General features: G+C 30.8%; 5 protein-coding genes across 6 annotated transcripts in view; 2 read left to right on the top strand and 3 right to left on the bottom strand.

The window, feature by feature from the left end:
- The window catches only part of LOC108745258 (serine-rich adhesin for platelets), a 34,581-nt gene extending 33,464 nt beyond the window's left edge, over positions 1-1,117 (bottom strand). The window contains exon 1 of one of the 2 annotated variants that reach the window (XM_025981542.1): positions 874-1,117. The gene's annotated coding sequence lies outside the window, so the exon portion shown is untranslated. The remainder of the gene's footprint in view (positions 1-873) is intronic. The other variant, XM_025981541.1, reaches the window with a different exon arrangement.
- Positions 1,118-1,902: 785 nt separating this feature from the next.
- Positions 1,903-5,841, top strand: LOC108732225 (FGGY carbohydrate kinase domain-containing protein). Its single transcript, XM_018462913.2, has 8 exons — positions 1,903-2,156; positions 2,249-2,360; positions 3,269-3,509; positions 3,745-4,055; positions 4,113-4,317; positions 4,700-4,850; positions 4,903-4,977; positions 5,388-5,841. The coding sequence occupies exons 1-8, from the start codon at positions 1,980-1,982 to the stop codon at positions 5,745-5,747; spliced, it is 1,632 nt and encodes a 543-aa protein (XP_018318415.1). The 5' UTR covers positions 1,903-1,979; the 3' UTR covers positions 5,748-5,841.
- Positions 5,842-6,087: 246 nt separating this feature from the next.
- Positions 6,088-7,859, bottom strand: LOC108745195. The gene is made up of 2 exons (XM_018481318.2): positions 7,771-7,859; positions 6,088-7,512 (listed from the first exon to the last, which is right to left on the bottom strand). The coding sequence occupies exon 2, from the start codon at positions 6,947-6,949 to the stop codon at positions 6,158-6,160; it is 792 nt and encodes a 263-aa protein (XP_018336820.1). The 5' UTR covers positions 6,950-7,512; positions 7,771-7,859; the 3' UTR covers positions 6,088-6,157.
- A 910-nt stretch (positions 7,860-8,769) lies between these two features.
- Positions 8,770-10,454, bottom strand: LOC108745227 (cell wall protein RBR3). The gene is made up of 3 exons (XM_018481364.2): positions 9,975-10,454; positions 9,093-9,796; positions 8,770-8,972 (listed from the first exon to the last, which is right to left on the bottom strand). Exons 1-3 carry the CDS (start codon positions 10,188-10,190, stop codon positions 8,900-8,902), a joined length of 993 nt encoding a protein of 330 aa, XP_018336866.1. The 5' UTR covers positions 10,191-10,454; the 3' UTR covers positions 8,770-8,899.
- Positions 10,455-11,157: 703 nt separating this feature from the next.
- Positions 11,158-12,761, top strand: part of LOC112906744 (FGGY carbohydrate kinase domain-containing protein-like) — a 6,233-nt gene continuing 4,629 nt past the window's right edge. The window contains exons 1-3 of the mRNA XM_025981528.1: positions 11,158-11,416; positions 11,509-11,620; positions 12,529-12,759. Of these exons, the coding sequence (XP_025837313.1) occupies positions 11,240-11,416; positions 11,509-11,620; positions 12,529-12,759 (520 nt within the window). The 5' untranslated portion in view covers positions 11,158-11,239. The remainder of the gene's footprint in view (positions 11,417-11,508; positions 11,621-12,528; positions 12,760-12,761) is intronic.

Raw genomic sequence — 12,761 nt, 5'->3', positions numbered from 1 at the left:
CATATTTTGTTTACACGGCATATCTGTGAAACGAACTGTATATATTCATGTTAACAAAATATGCTAGCTTTATTAAAAGCAGTAACATAATTTAAGTATCAAAAAAAAGATCAATGACACAAGCATTGTATTATAAATAACTTGAGGGTTTTTGCATTAAATAATACAGTCTCCTTTGTCTTTCATTCAAACACATGATAAATTTTAGTTTAAATCTGCTTTATGGTGCTTCTCATGGAAAAAATGGATCAACAGTTATCACATAATTAATTGATTCGTTTAGCAATTTACGAAATGTGATAAGAAAGTATTTGGACACAAATAGACAAGAAGTTTTAAGTAATAAAATAATTAATAATTAAATTAAATTAAAAAAACAATTGAAACAGTTTTCAATATTTTTTTGTTTTCAATTCAAACGAGGATTTAAACCAATTTACCAGCTAACCAGAAGACAATGAAAACAAAAATTAATGATGGACCTTTATAAATGTAAATTTTAAATTAATGTATCATGTAGGTACTACTTACTTATGAGACAATATTAAAATATCCTAATTTGTCATTTTCAGAACAAAATTTATAGGAGATAAAGTTTATAAAATAGCTTATTATATGCCTGTTATCTAAAGATAAGAAAATAATATTATAAAAAATCCCTTTAATCCCACTATATTACATCATTAATAAGTAAAGGGTAAATTCATTGCATTTTGTCAATAATTTTAAGATGCAGTTACTTTTAAGGGTTCAGTTTTAACCAGTCAATCTATAAATTAACTGGGATGAACTACAATAAGGGAATTGAAGACCAACTATGAGGGTTGTGACGCAAACAGTTAAACCGGGTAGGTACTGAGCTTTTTCACTTACCAATTTTGATTTATCTCAAGTAGAGGTCTTAATGTATCCTTTTTTCGATTTCAAAAGTCTAATGCACGTAAACTGAACACAGGCACTAAATCAACTCATAAACGACGTGTAATTTCAATTAATGCTATAACGCAAGCGGCAATAAATACGTAAGATTATTACAAAAACACGAACACATTCAAAACCAAGCTGCAGCACAGGACAACAAAAAACAAAAGTATTGACTATGGCAGCTGGATCATTCAAACGGGTGGGGAAAGCACGAAAGACCCTCCAAAATTTTTACGCATGCGTTCGTCGATTTCTTTCTAATCATTGGCTAGAGATATTTTCAATTTAAATTCAAATTAATTTAAATTTATATTATAGTTTTCGTTATGTTAAAACTGTATAAAATTTAACNTCTCATTTTTTTTATTTGTCCCTAAAAGGGCAATGTCTGTCTGTAATTTTTACTATTCAAAAGTTAAAATGTAAATGTATATTGAATAAAATCACCCCGCCGTTTGGTTTGATATTTTCAGGTTAATTAGGTATTTTGTTATTAAAACATTTCGAATAAATTAAAAATATATACCTTGTGTTGCCATCTACATGCTACTACTTAAACAGAGAATGTTAAAAGACGAAATATACTGAAAACTTTTTACTAGTTCATTAAAATCCATTCTTCAAATCAATAACAAACAAAACAATTTTGAAAACCAAATACGGTCTATAAAGTGAAACTTCTTCTCAAAATTATAAATCTAAACGTTTCCAAATGTTTGGTGGACATAATAAGGATAAAACTTAATCAGTCTTTTGTATTTAACGTGAATTTAGATTTATAATGTTTAATATTACCCTTAATTACCCTATCACAATTATTTAAGATAGTCAATTTCTTGAATTTCAAAAAAAAAAAAAAACTGACTGTAGAACAATTATCCTAAACAGATTGACGTTGTATATAGTATAAAAACAAATGCCTTATCATTTACGTTATCGTGTTATTTAACTCATTATTGCTTAAACATAACAGTTTGTTTTATATATTGGCGGTGTAAAACTTTAATCGCATTGGTTGCGACAACGCAACACAGTGCAGTATATTTTAGTAAAGTATGGATTACTTTATCGGCGTAGATGTGGGAACGGGTAGTGTGAGAGCCGCATTAGTCGCGAAAAACGGGAAAGTGGCAAAAGCTGCGGTGGAAAATCTAAAAACATGGAATCCTCAACCGGACTTCTACGAACAGTCTTCAGATGATGTGTGGAATTGCTGTAAAAAGGTTATCAAGGTATGTTCTCGGCTTATCAACTGATCGTCACCGCGCACTCTAAAGAAGAACGAGAAAATCTTCGGAAAATTATCCAATTTTGTTATTTACAGGAAGTTGTAAAAGACATACCAATAAATTATGTAAAAGGTATTGGATTTGATGCTACCTGTTCGTTAGTTGTTTTAAACAAGGACATGAAGCCTCTCTCTGCGAGTTTAGAAGGTATATGAGAGATGTCTCTAATTGATTATTATTTTAATTACCGCGTAAGAAAATCAAGTTTAAACGTTTTCAAAAGTGTAACTGAAATTTCAAAAAGTTTAATTATTTTATAAAGTTGACACAAATTCATTTTTAATCGAGTATTTCTTACAAGTGCCGACCTACTAATTTAGTTTTTCTTGGACAGTACTTAACTCTAACGATAAGGTCAACCAGTTAAAAACCGTATAATGTTAAATGTATATGAAATAGCAAAAAATCTATCGATGACAAGGTATTAATTTCCAATTTCAATCGCACTGTTCAAAACATAGTGTTAAAAAATCATTAAAAGGAAATTTCGGAAACAAACAACAAACAGCACATATTTAATTAAGTTTTCATAAAACTTAGCTTATTCAAGTATATGATCCATACGTATTATAACATACTTTAAATGTTCAAAATTATCCCCATCCTATCCAAAGCATTGTATGGAAACGCTATTGATATATATCTAACGTTTTATTTTTGGATATTTGCTTTGGCTTAGGGCAATGCAAAATAAGTTTTGACCTCGTATTATCAACAATTATATCATCAAATTTTATCTCAAGTTTTTTTTTTATGTACAATTACCCAATTTACAGCGGTTTAGGAAGACAATATAATTTTACATCATCGAAGGGCCGCATTTAGTAATAATTAAAATAGATCTTTTATAATGAATAACAACACAATTACCTGGCAAAAATAATTAAAAATCCAATCGACTTTAAAATAAATTAAATTGGGAATCAATAAGTCAATAACATTATTATAAAAGGCGTGATACTATATGTAGTCATAAGATAATTAAAAGGGATGAAGCTTTATATTTTAAACACCACTGTTTTTCATATAAGTATTTAATAAATAAACTATTGAAGGCACTTCCGAGCAAAACATAATTTTGTGGATGGATCATAGAGCAGTTAAAGAAGCTAATTTTATAAATGATTTAAAACATCCCGTGCTTAGATTTGTCGGAGGAAAAGTCTCTTTGGAAATGGAAATTCCAAAACTTTTATGGTTGAAAACACATCTTCGTCAGGAATGTTGGGATCAAGCGGGTGCATTTTTTGATTTGCCTGATTTTTTAACTTGGAAAGCTACTGGCTGTGATACTAGGTAAAAATGAAAAATTAAACACTAAATCTGTTTTATATTATCATTTAAAAACACGTAAAAGGTGGTGAATTAGTTGTAAATTAAAATAAATATTTCTGTTTTCAACATTTATCTCAAATTCAAGACTGACAATGGTTAGATTAGAAATAAGCGAATTTTGAATACTTGTTTCACAACAAAATCAAAAATAAAAAACTTTAAAAGTTGCAATTTAATTTTGAATCTATACATATAGGTCATTATGTTCTTTGGTTTGTAAATGGAATTATGAAATCCAACCTGATGGAGCTGGACAATGGAATCGGGAATACTTGCTAAAAATAGGATTAGAGGATTTAGTTGAGGATAATTTTAAAAAAATAGGTTCAATTGTTATTCCACCAGGGACGCCGGTAGGAAACGGACTTTCTGCAGCTGTTGCTAAAGAACTGGGATTGAATGCGGGCATCCCTGTTGGAACATCCTTAATAGATGCTCATGCAGGTGGTTTGGGAATGATAGGATGTAGAGCAGACGGAATTTTAGAAGAATTTCATTCCAAAATAGGTAAACAATTGATGTTTCAAGAGGTGATATTGATGATTGGTTTTTAATATATTTAAGGTTTAATTTGTGGAACATCTACTTGTCACATGGCTGTCTCAAAAGACCCAGTATTTTGCCCAGGGGTCTGGGGACCTTATTACAGTGCAATGGTACCTAACATGTGGCTCAATGAAGGAGGTCAAAGTGCAACCGGAAAACTGATAGATTTTGTAATAGACAGTCACCCTGCCACGACGAAAATTAAAGAAAAATCAAAAGAAAGGTATGAAAAACAATAATAATTTTTGAAGAATAGTAGTAGTTAAATTTTTCAACTTTCGGTATGCTAGTAGTTTCCTAGATGTCTAAAATCGGTCACGTCATGTAACTTTTCGTCTCCTATCTTTATATTCGCTCTTTCCCTACTTTCATTTTCCTTGCATACCAGTATTATTGATTTACTTTTATTTATATTCATACAGTACTGTTAATTTAAATTAAAAAGAAGATAATTTAGTTTGTAAGATTGATTTTAGTAACTTTACTCAAATTTCTAGTGATGCTCCATTATGATCTGTGAAGCTCTCCCTTCGTTTTCATGTATTTTTAAATTACACAAAATATGACTGTTATTTTCTTTCAACAAAATGAAATTTGTATTCCAGACATATTCAGAATTATTTAAATGACGTATTAAAAGATATGGCTAAAAGACAAAACTTACCTTGTGTTGCATTTTTAACGAAAGAACTCCACATTTGGCCGGATTTTCACGGAAATCGTTCACCACTAGCTGACCCTTCGTTAAAGGGAATGGTAATTATCTGAAATAATAAGTTAAATTATTTAAAACGTAAGTATTTTTTAGATTTCAGGGTTGACATTATCAAATGACGAAGAAAATTTGGCGATATTATATTTAGCAACAGTTCAAGCACTTTCTGTAAGCGAATTTTATTGCAAAAATAGGTTTACGTAAATGAAAGAAAACCAGTCTGAGTATATTTCAAGTCAAAAACTACTTTGAATTACAATCTCCCAACGTTTCGCCTTCAGATGGGAGCCTTCCTCACAGGTAACTCTGTGTTGTTAATTAAAACAGGTGCATTACAAACTACCTTTTTAATCTTCTTCTGAAGTAGCCATAGTAATAATGAATTATAACGCATCTTTTTTAACTAACTATGGAACTACCTTGAAGAAACCATCCATCTGGGGGAGAAACGTCAGGAGATTGTAAATTTAAAGTAGCTTTTAACCTGAACTAGTTCAAAGTGGTTTTCTTTCAACTAAATGTCATCAGGAAAAATGATGGATAATAACTAAGTACTTAACTGTTTTCATTATTTTTAGTATGGCACAAAGTACATAATAGAATCTCTTGTAAAATCGGGTCATTCTGCAATAAAAACCATCCTCATATGTGGGGGGTTAAGTAAAAATTCACTTTTTACTCAAGTACAGGCTGATGTGGTAAATTTACCCGTGGTTTGCCCCGACGAACCCGAATCGGTATTACTGGGATCAGCTATTTTAGGAGCGTGTGCAGCTGGTACATTTCCCGATATTCGAACAGCTATTTCATCAATGGGAGGAACGGGAAAAGTTATAAAACCTGATAGCGCTACAATCGATTTCCATGCGCGAAAATACAAAGTTTTCTTGAAGATGGTCGAAGATCAACGTCTGTACAGAAATATCATGGATTCATGAATACTATTTGTTTAGTAAAAAAACACATTTATTAATTTTGGTTTATGTAAAAGAAATGTAAACAATAAATAAACAACAAAAGTTGAGTTTGTAATTTTTCCAGTTATTGAACAACCTAAGTTTTAAAATTTCGATCTTAATTTTCACATATGCCCTATAATTAAGAAATAAAAATATTTTAATAGATTCATTAGGGTATAAAGAAATAAATTTGTTGTTTGAATTGTCCCTACAAAATATTAATATTTAAACAAATATTTTATACGTTTATGTTTTAATTACAAAAATTGAATTAAATTCTGTAAAAATAATTGTACGTTATTAAAACATAAGAAAGTATCACAAAGAGAGAACTCCCTTTTATCAATTAATAAATTAAAATAGTGAATAAATTAATAATATGATTATATTTATGATCTACAAATTCCATCTTTGTCTCGTTTTTGATCAGGTCCACACTGTTCGTACTCGGCTCCTAACAGCAGCATGTCTTCATCTTTTTCGGATCCTTTAATTTTTTCATTTTTAGAATTTTCAGTGAGGTTTTTCTTCTGCGACTTTTTTTCAGAGAATCCTTTATCTTTCTTTATGGTTCCATTTTTGGACAATTGTGCGTGTGCGTTTTCAACTGGTACTGAAATCACAAACGCCTTCATATTTCTTCTTAGCCCGCGAGTACGTTGCCCATGAGACCTAGTTATGGGAATATCGACCTCATGAACTTCCGAACTGTCCTCAGCGTTTACTGTGATAACACCGTTTCCGAGTTTTCCAAGTCTTTCAATCGTTTTTCCAATATCTACGTGATAAGGAGCAGTTTTCATTTCTTTAAAATGATCGGTGGTGTCAATTACAGCATGCTCTTCGTCTTCTTCGTGATGTTGCTCAATTCCATCCTTTTTGACATTGTATTTACGTTTCTTTGAAGGGACTGCTTTAGACAGGAGTTCTAAAAGACCTAAGGCAGCTATATCGGCAGGGCTACTGCTCGGAGGTGCTGTTGGGGTCGCTGATAACGCTGGTATGATAAGGATAACAAAATTTTGCAAATCTGCTCTTACATTCCACTGTCCTTCTTGACGCTGATCGTATTTAATTTTTCCATTCCCTTCGTCGTATTTTACTCTTCTTGGACTAATTGGGGACGAATTTGAAACACAAATTACCGACAAAAACAAAAACGTGACAATGATGATATTCATGATGATGTTGGTTGTTTGAAGACCTACGACAAACTGGCAAACTGCTTGTGTTACTGCTTCTTTTCTTCAGGAACTTCCGCAGCTTCGATGACCTCCGTCATGTGTTCGTAAACGTACATGTACACAGATTCCACTTGGTAATCACTGGAGGTGGATAAGAAGATCCAGTGGCCGTAACGGGAGTTTTTTTGCCCCCATAAAAAGTTTTGGTCGCGGAAAGAAAACAAAATACACCGTTCCGTTTACCATAAGATTACTGTTATTTAACCCAGAGGCGTCTTAGGGACGCATATAAATCTAGTATTACATACGCTATTACATAAGTTTGCTTATGTAAACTTGAACTTGCGTTTGGAGGAAGATTTGGTTAGCAATTGAAAGAACGACTATAAGTGGTGTGTACGTTTTTAAACCTCTTAGAACTATTAATTAGGCATCTTCCATTCGAAGAAGATGAAAAATAGCACTCATTCACCGTTTCAAATGTATAAATTGGGTATCATTTATAAGATTGAACTTCTCAGCTCTAAGGTACCGTTGTTTGTCGGAATTTTCTAAAGACGCTGTAAGAAAAATGCGCAATTTGATTTCAATTCACGCGTTAGTCGTAAGTCTTGAAAATAAGAAATTTAAACAATTAAATTAACATGATATACGTCAAGTTTTTGATCAAGAAAAGTTTTGAAAATTAACAAATACAAATATACTTGAAAATCAGTAAATACAACTCATTTATAATGTATTTTAAATGTATTTTAAAATACCATCAAAAAGGAATACGTTTTGGTTATTCAAAAGTAAAAAAACGTTTTATTTTATACCTGATTTGTTCGTCAAGCTGACTTACACTTAAAGCTTACAGGTGCATGAATAATTTTAATGAGGAAAAGCTCCGTACTCCTTTATTATGTCGTCTTGTGACTGTCAACAACTATTGTCTCCTATCATATAAAAAATAGATTAATTTTTTTAACAACGTGTGTATCTATTAAATTTTTTTTCAACAACGTGTGTATTAATTACTAAATTATAAAGCCGGTTGTATGGTGAAATAAAACAATTTCCTTATTATTTAAAAAATAATTAACGAGAACAATATGTGCGTATCTCACACGACATATAAAAATATATAGAATATGAGTTTTAAGTGGTAAAGGTCACACGTAATCGAAGGTCTTTACCATATTTTGTTGTCATTTTTGTATCATCTATTTGTTATACAGACTTAATTGTCTATTCGTAAATAGTATGACGGTTTTAAGAGAAGAAATAAGTATGTAAAATGCTCATAATAATACATAAATTATTGCATGAAAAAAATTTGTCATCAACGCTAATTAATTTTCCACAATAACTTAGCACTGATTTATTTAATATTCAAAAAAATATCAATAAAAGAAAATTTAACAAACGGTCAGGGACTTATAAGTAGAATTTTGAATTTTGGTATTTACTTAGGTGTTGTGAAAATTAAAAAACTCTGTAAAACTCAAATATCACAGTGAGTTTATTCGTTTAATAAATTAAAAATAATATTTACAGCATTTCTATATCCTGAAGGGTTGCAAAAATTAAATTGAAATGATAATAACTTGGCAAATAGAATTTTGTTCTGTGTATTTAAAATATTGTACATATGCATATGTAAACAAATAAAAATTAAAATATATACTGACGAATGAATTTAAGTTAACGTGAAAATTCAATTTTAAAGAAGTCTCATGTTGGTTGAATATTTAACAATTCATACATATTATATTTACCAAAATATTATAAGTAATTCTTTCTACTGCATATAAAAAGATTAAAACTATGGTAAATATTAATTTATAACGTACTTTATTTCGTTTCAAAAATCACAAAGTTATTTACAAAGTTGAGTTTATTTAAATAAGTCTTTCATTATGCTCTATATCGTTTATATCATTTTTTTATCTTAGTTCCAGTTAATTACTGTTGAGCTTCACCTTCTTGTCTTCGAAACTTAGCTGCAAGACCGGATGCTAATCGTGTAATATCAAATCTAGAAAAAAAAAATAATCTCCTGACATATTAACGAAACATTTACCTAGATAAAGGGCTAGAAATAATTGAATAGGAAGTTTATTGTGTTTAACAAAACTATTTTAAACAAATTCCTTACGAAAGTTGAGGAACGGGTTTTCTTATTCTCCTGCAACGTCCTCTTTTATCCCTAGCAAATCCAACTGAGCATTTTCTATAGTGCATTACTTCTCCTAGAACAATTGATGGATTTTCGTCATCTCCACTAGGTTCATTATTAGACTGTAAAACATGTATGATAGAATCTTGTCCATTGTCTAAACTATCTTCCTGATTTTCTGTTGTTTTCTTCGGAATTTCAGTTTGAGCATTTGAACTCGATTGAGATTCATCCTGTTGTTTTAGAATAGTTGAGATCGTTGAAGTTTGTTTAAGGGATTGTTGTGTAACGCTTGAAGGAGAGGAACTCGATCTTTGACTGGTAATTTCTAATTTTACAGTTGTGGATTTCGGGGAGGTGGATGATATTGTAATTGGTGGAAGATTAGGTGTAATGGAAGATGTTGGTAAAGAATTATGAGTAGTTGGTTTGTTGTAAGGACCATCATGATGAGTTGGTACGAAAATCTGATTAACCACCGGCTTTTGAGGGACATGATGATTTTCGGGACGGATTGTAGGAAGATGGGATGTTGCTTTCGTTGTGGTGGTAAGAATCGCAGTCGATGTTTTTGGAGATGAAAGGTTCTGGGATGTAGAAGGTACTGCTGTCGAAGTCGGTTTAGAAGTGGACGAAGACGGCTTTATTGTCAAGTCTGAGTAGTCATAATTATATTCGTAATCCTAAAATGACACCAAAGTATGTGTTAAGATATTTTTTGATTGTGAAAATTAGTTTAGCATTGGTTTTGTTGAAAATAAAAAAAAATCATTACACAGTAAAAATGAAACTTTGGAAAATTGAATTAGATATCGCATTTCAATCAATTTCCGACAAATAAAGTTATTAAATTATGCTTACCCCCAGGTCACTAAAAGCTTCATCTGCCACTACAGCAATCACATTAAAATCTTTTAGGTGCAGTTGTATATTATATTCGCCAGTTTGCTTTTGATCAAACGTGGTGGATTGTTGCCCTGAAGATTTTGATCTACTTCGAGGTGCGGTTTCCACGTTTATTAATAAAAATGAAAACAAATAGTGAAGCGCAAACAATAATGTGCTTTTATAAAACATTTTCCCTTTTGTAAAAATCTATCGCATTCGAACTTTATTACTTTGCAGCTGCAGTAAGTGCAGTGCAAGAAGATCTTTGCAATAATGATCGTACCACAGCTCCATCAGAAGCATCTTTAAGACCAAGGTGGGAGTTTCTTGTACAAAGAACCGCTACAAGGAAGGTAGCATAAGGTCCTCGAACTCTATAAATATTACCTTGTGAAGGCTTATTTGGATTCAGTTCGAATTGCATGGATTAACTAACTGTTATCCTATGCCTACAGCAAATGGGAAAGAGGCAAATTTAATTTCTTCTCCGAAATGCCTAAAATGTAACTTTGATATACATACGACCTTATTTCGGTCTCTGAATTTAAATGAAAACCAATAAAAGTATTTACGAAAATTAAAAAATTTTTAAAGACTTAATTAATACGTACTGCTAAGGATTATGTAAATGAAAAATTACAGTAATTAGAGTCTTCAGTTTCATTTACAAATCTAGAATATCAATTTATTTATTAATATATAATCATTCAAACTATGGTTGAAATACGAGAACAATATGTGCGTATCTCACACGACATATAAAAATATATAGAATATGAGTTTTAAGTGGTAAAGGTCACACGTAATCGAAGGTCTTTACCATATTTTGTTGTCATTTTTGTATCATCTATTTGTTATACAGACTTAATTGTCTATTCGTAAATAGTATGACGGTTTTAAGAGAAGAAATAAGTATGTAAAATGCTCATAATAATACATAAATTATTGCATGAAAAAAATTTGTCATCAACGCTAATTAATTTTCCACAATAACTTAGCACTGATTTATTTAATATTCAAAAAAATATCAATAAAAGAAAATTTAACAAACAGAACAATTATCCTAAACAGATTGACGTTGTATATAGTATAAAAACAAATGCCTTATCATTTACGTTATCGTGTTATTTAACTCATTATTGCTTAAACATAACAGTTTGTTTTATATATTGGCGGTGTAAAACTTTAATCGCATTGGTTGCGACAACGCAACACAGTGCAGTATATTTTAGTAAAGTATGGATTACTTTATCGGCGTAGATGTGGGAACGGGTAGTGTGAGAGCCGCATTAGTCGCGAAAAACGGGAAAGTGGCAAAAGCTGCGGTGGAAAATCTAAAAACATGGAATCCTCAACCGGACTTCTACGAACAGTCTTCAGATGATGTGTGGAATTGCTGTAAAAAGGTTATCAAGGTATGTTCTCGGCTTATCAACTGATCGTCACCGCGCACTCTAAAGAAGAACGAGAAAATCTTCGGAAAATTATCCAATTTTGTTATTTACAGGAAGTTGTAAAAGACATACCAATAAATTATGTAAAAGGTATTGGATTTGATGCTACCTGTTCGTTAGTTGTTTTAAACAAGGACATGAAGCCTCTCTCTGCGAGTTTAGAAGGTATATGAGAGATGTCTCTAATTGATTATTATTTTAATTACCGCGTAAGAAAATCAAGTTTAAACGTTTTCAAAAGTGTAACTGAAATTTCAAAAAGTTTAATTATTTTATAAAGTTGACACAAATTCATTTTTAATCGAGTATTTCTTACAAGTGCCGACCTACTAATTTAGTTTTTCTTGGACAGTACTTAACTCTAACGATAAGGTCAACCAGTTAAAAACCGTATAATGTTAAATGTATATGAAATAGCAAAAAATCTATCGATGACAAGGTATTAATTTCCAATTTCAATCGCACTGTTCAAAACATAGTGTTAAAAAATCATTAAAAGGAAATTTCGGAAACAAACAACAAACAGCACATATTTAATTAAGTTTTCATAAAACTTAGCTTATTCAAGTATATGATCCATACGTATTATAACATACTTTAAATGTTCAAAATTATCCCCATCCTATCCAAAGCATTGTATGGAAACGCTATTGATATATATCTAACGTTTTATTTTTGGATATTTGCTTTGGCTTAGGGCAATGCAAAATAAGTTTTGACCTCGTATTATCAACAATTATATCATCAAATTTTATCTCAAGTTTTTTTTTTATGTACAATTACCCAATTTACAGCGGTTTAGGAAGACAATATAATTTTACATCATCGAAGGGCCGCATTTAGTAATAATTAAAATAGATCTTTTATAATGAATAACAACACAATTACCTGGCAAAAATAATTAAAAATCCAATCGACTTTAAAATAAATTAAATTGGGAATCAATAAGTCAATAACATTATTATAAAAGGCGTGATACTATATGTAGTCATAAGATAATTAAAAGGGATGAAGCTTTATATTTTAAACACCACTGTTTTTCATATAAGTATTTAATAAATAAACTATTGAAGGCACTTCCGAGCAAAACATAATTTTGTGGATGGATCATAGAGCAGTTAAAGAAGCTAATTTTATAAATGATTTAAAACATCCCGTGCTTAGATTTGTCGGAGGAAAAGTCTCTTTGGAAATGGAAATTCCAAAACTTTTATGGTTGAAAACACATCTTCGTCAGGAATGTTGGGATCAAGCGGGTGCATTTTTTGATTTGCCTGATTTTTTAACTTGGAAAGCTACTGGCTGT

Source organism: Agrilus planipennis, unplaced genomic scaffold (assembly GCF_000699045.2).
Source record: "Agrilus planipennis isolate EAB-ADULT unplaced genomic scaffold, Apla_2.0 scaffold38, whole genome shotgun sequence".
Classification (NCBI taxonomy): domain Eukaryota; kingdom Metazoa; phylum Arthropoda; class Insecta; order Coleoptera; family Buprestidae; genus Agrilus; species Agrilus planipennis.
Note: the sequence above shows the minus strand (reverse complement) of the source record. Positions and strands in the feature narration are given on the sequence as shown.

What these genes read in the sequence shown, in the direction of transcription:
- LOC108732225 (XM_018462913.2), top strand. Translation starts at nt 1,980, where the DNA reads ATGGATTACTTTATCGGCGTAGATGTGGGAACGGGTAGTGTGAGAGCC. An exon ending in GCTACTGGCTGTGATACTAG is followed by an intron (nt 3,510 to 3,744) that starts GTAAAAATGAAA and finishes CTATACATATAG; the next exon opens with GTCATTATGTTCTTTGGTTT. An exon ending in AAAGAAAAATCAAAAGAAAG is followed by an intron (nt 4,318 to 4,699) that starts GTATGAAAAACA and finishes TTTGTATTCCAG; the next exon opens with ACATATTCAGAATTATTTAA.
- LOC108745195 (XM_018481318.2), bottom strand. Translation starts at nt 6,949, where the DNA reads ATGAATATCATCATTGTCACGTTTTTGTTTTTGTCGGTAATTTGTGTT.
- LOC108745227 (XM_018481364.2), bottom strand. Translation starts at nt 10,190, where the DNA reads ATGTTTTATAAAAGCACATTATTGTTTGCGCTTCACTATTTGTTTTCA. An exon ending in AAGCTTTTAGTGACCTGGGG is followed by an intron (nt 9,797 to 9,974) that starts GTAAGCATAATT and finishes GTGTCATTTTAG; the next exon opens with GATTACGAATATAATTATGA. An exon ending in AAACCCGTTCCTCAACTTTC is followed by an intron (nt 8,973 to 9,092) that starts GTAAGGAATTTG and finishes TTTTTTTTCTAG; the next exon opens with ATTTGATATTACACGATTAG.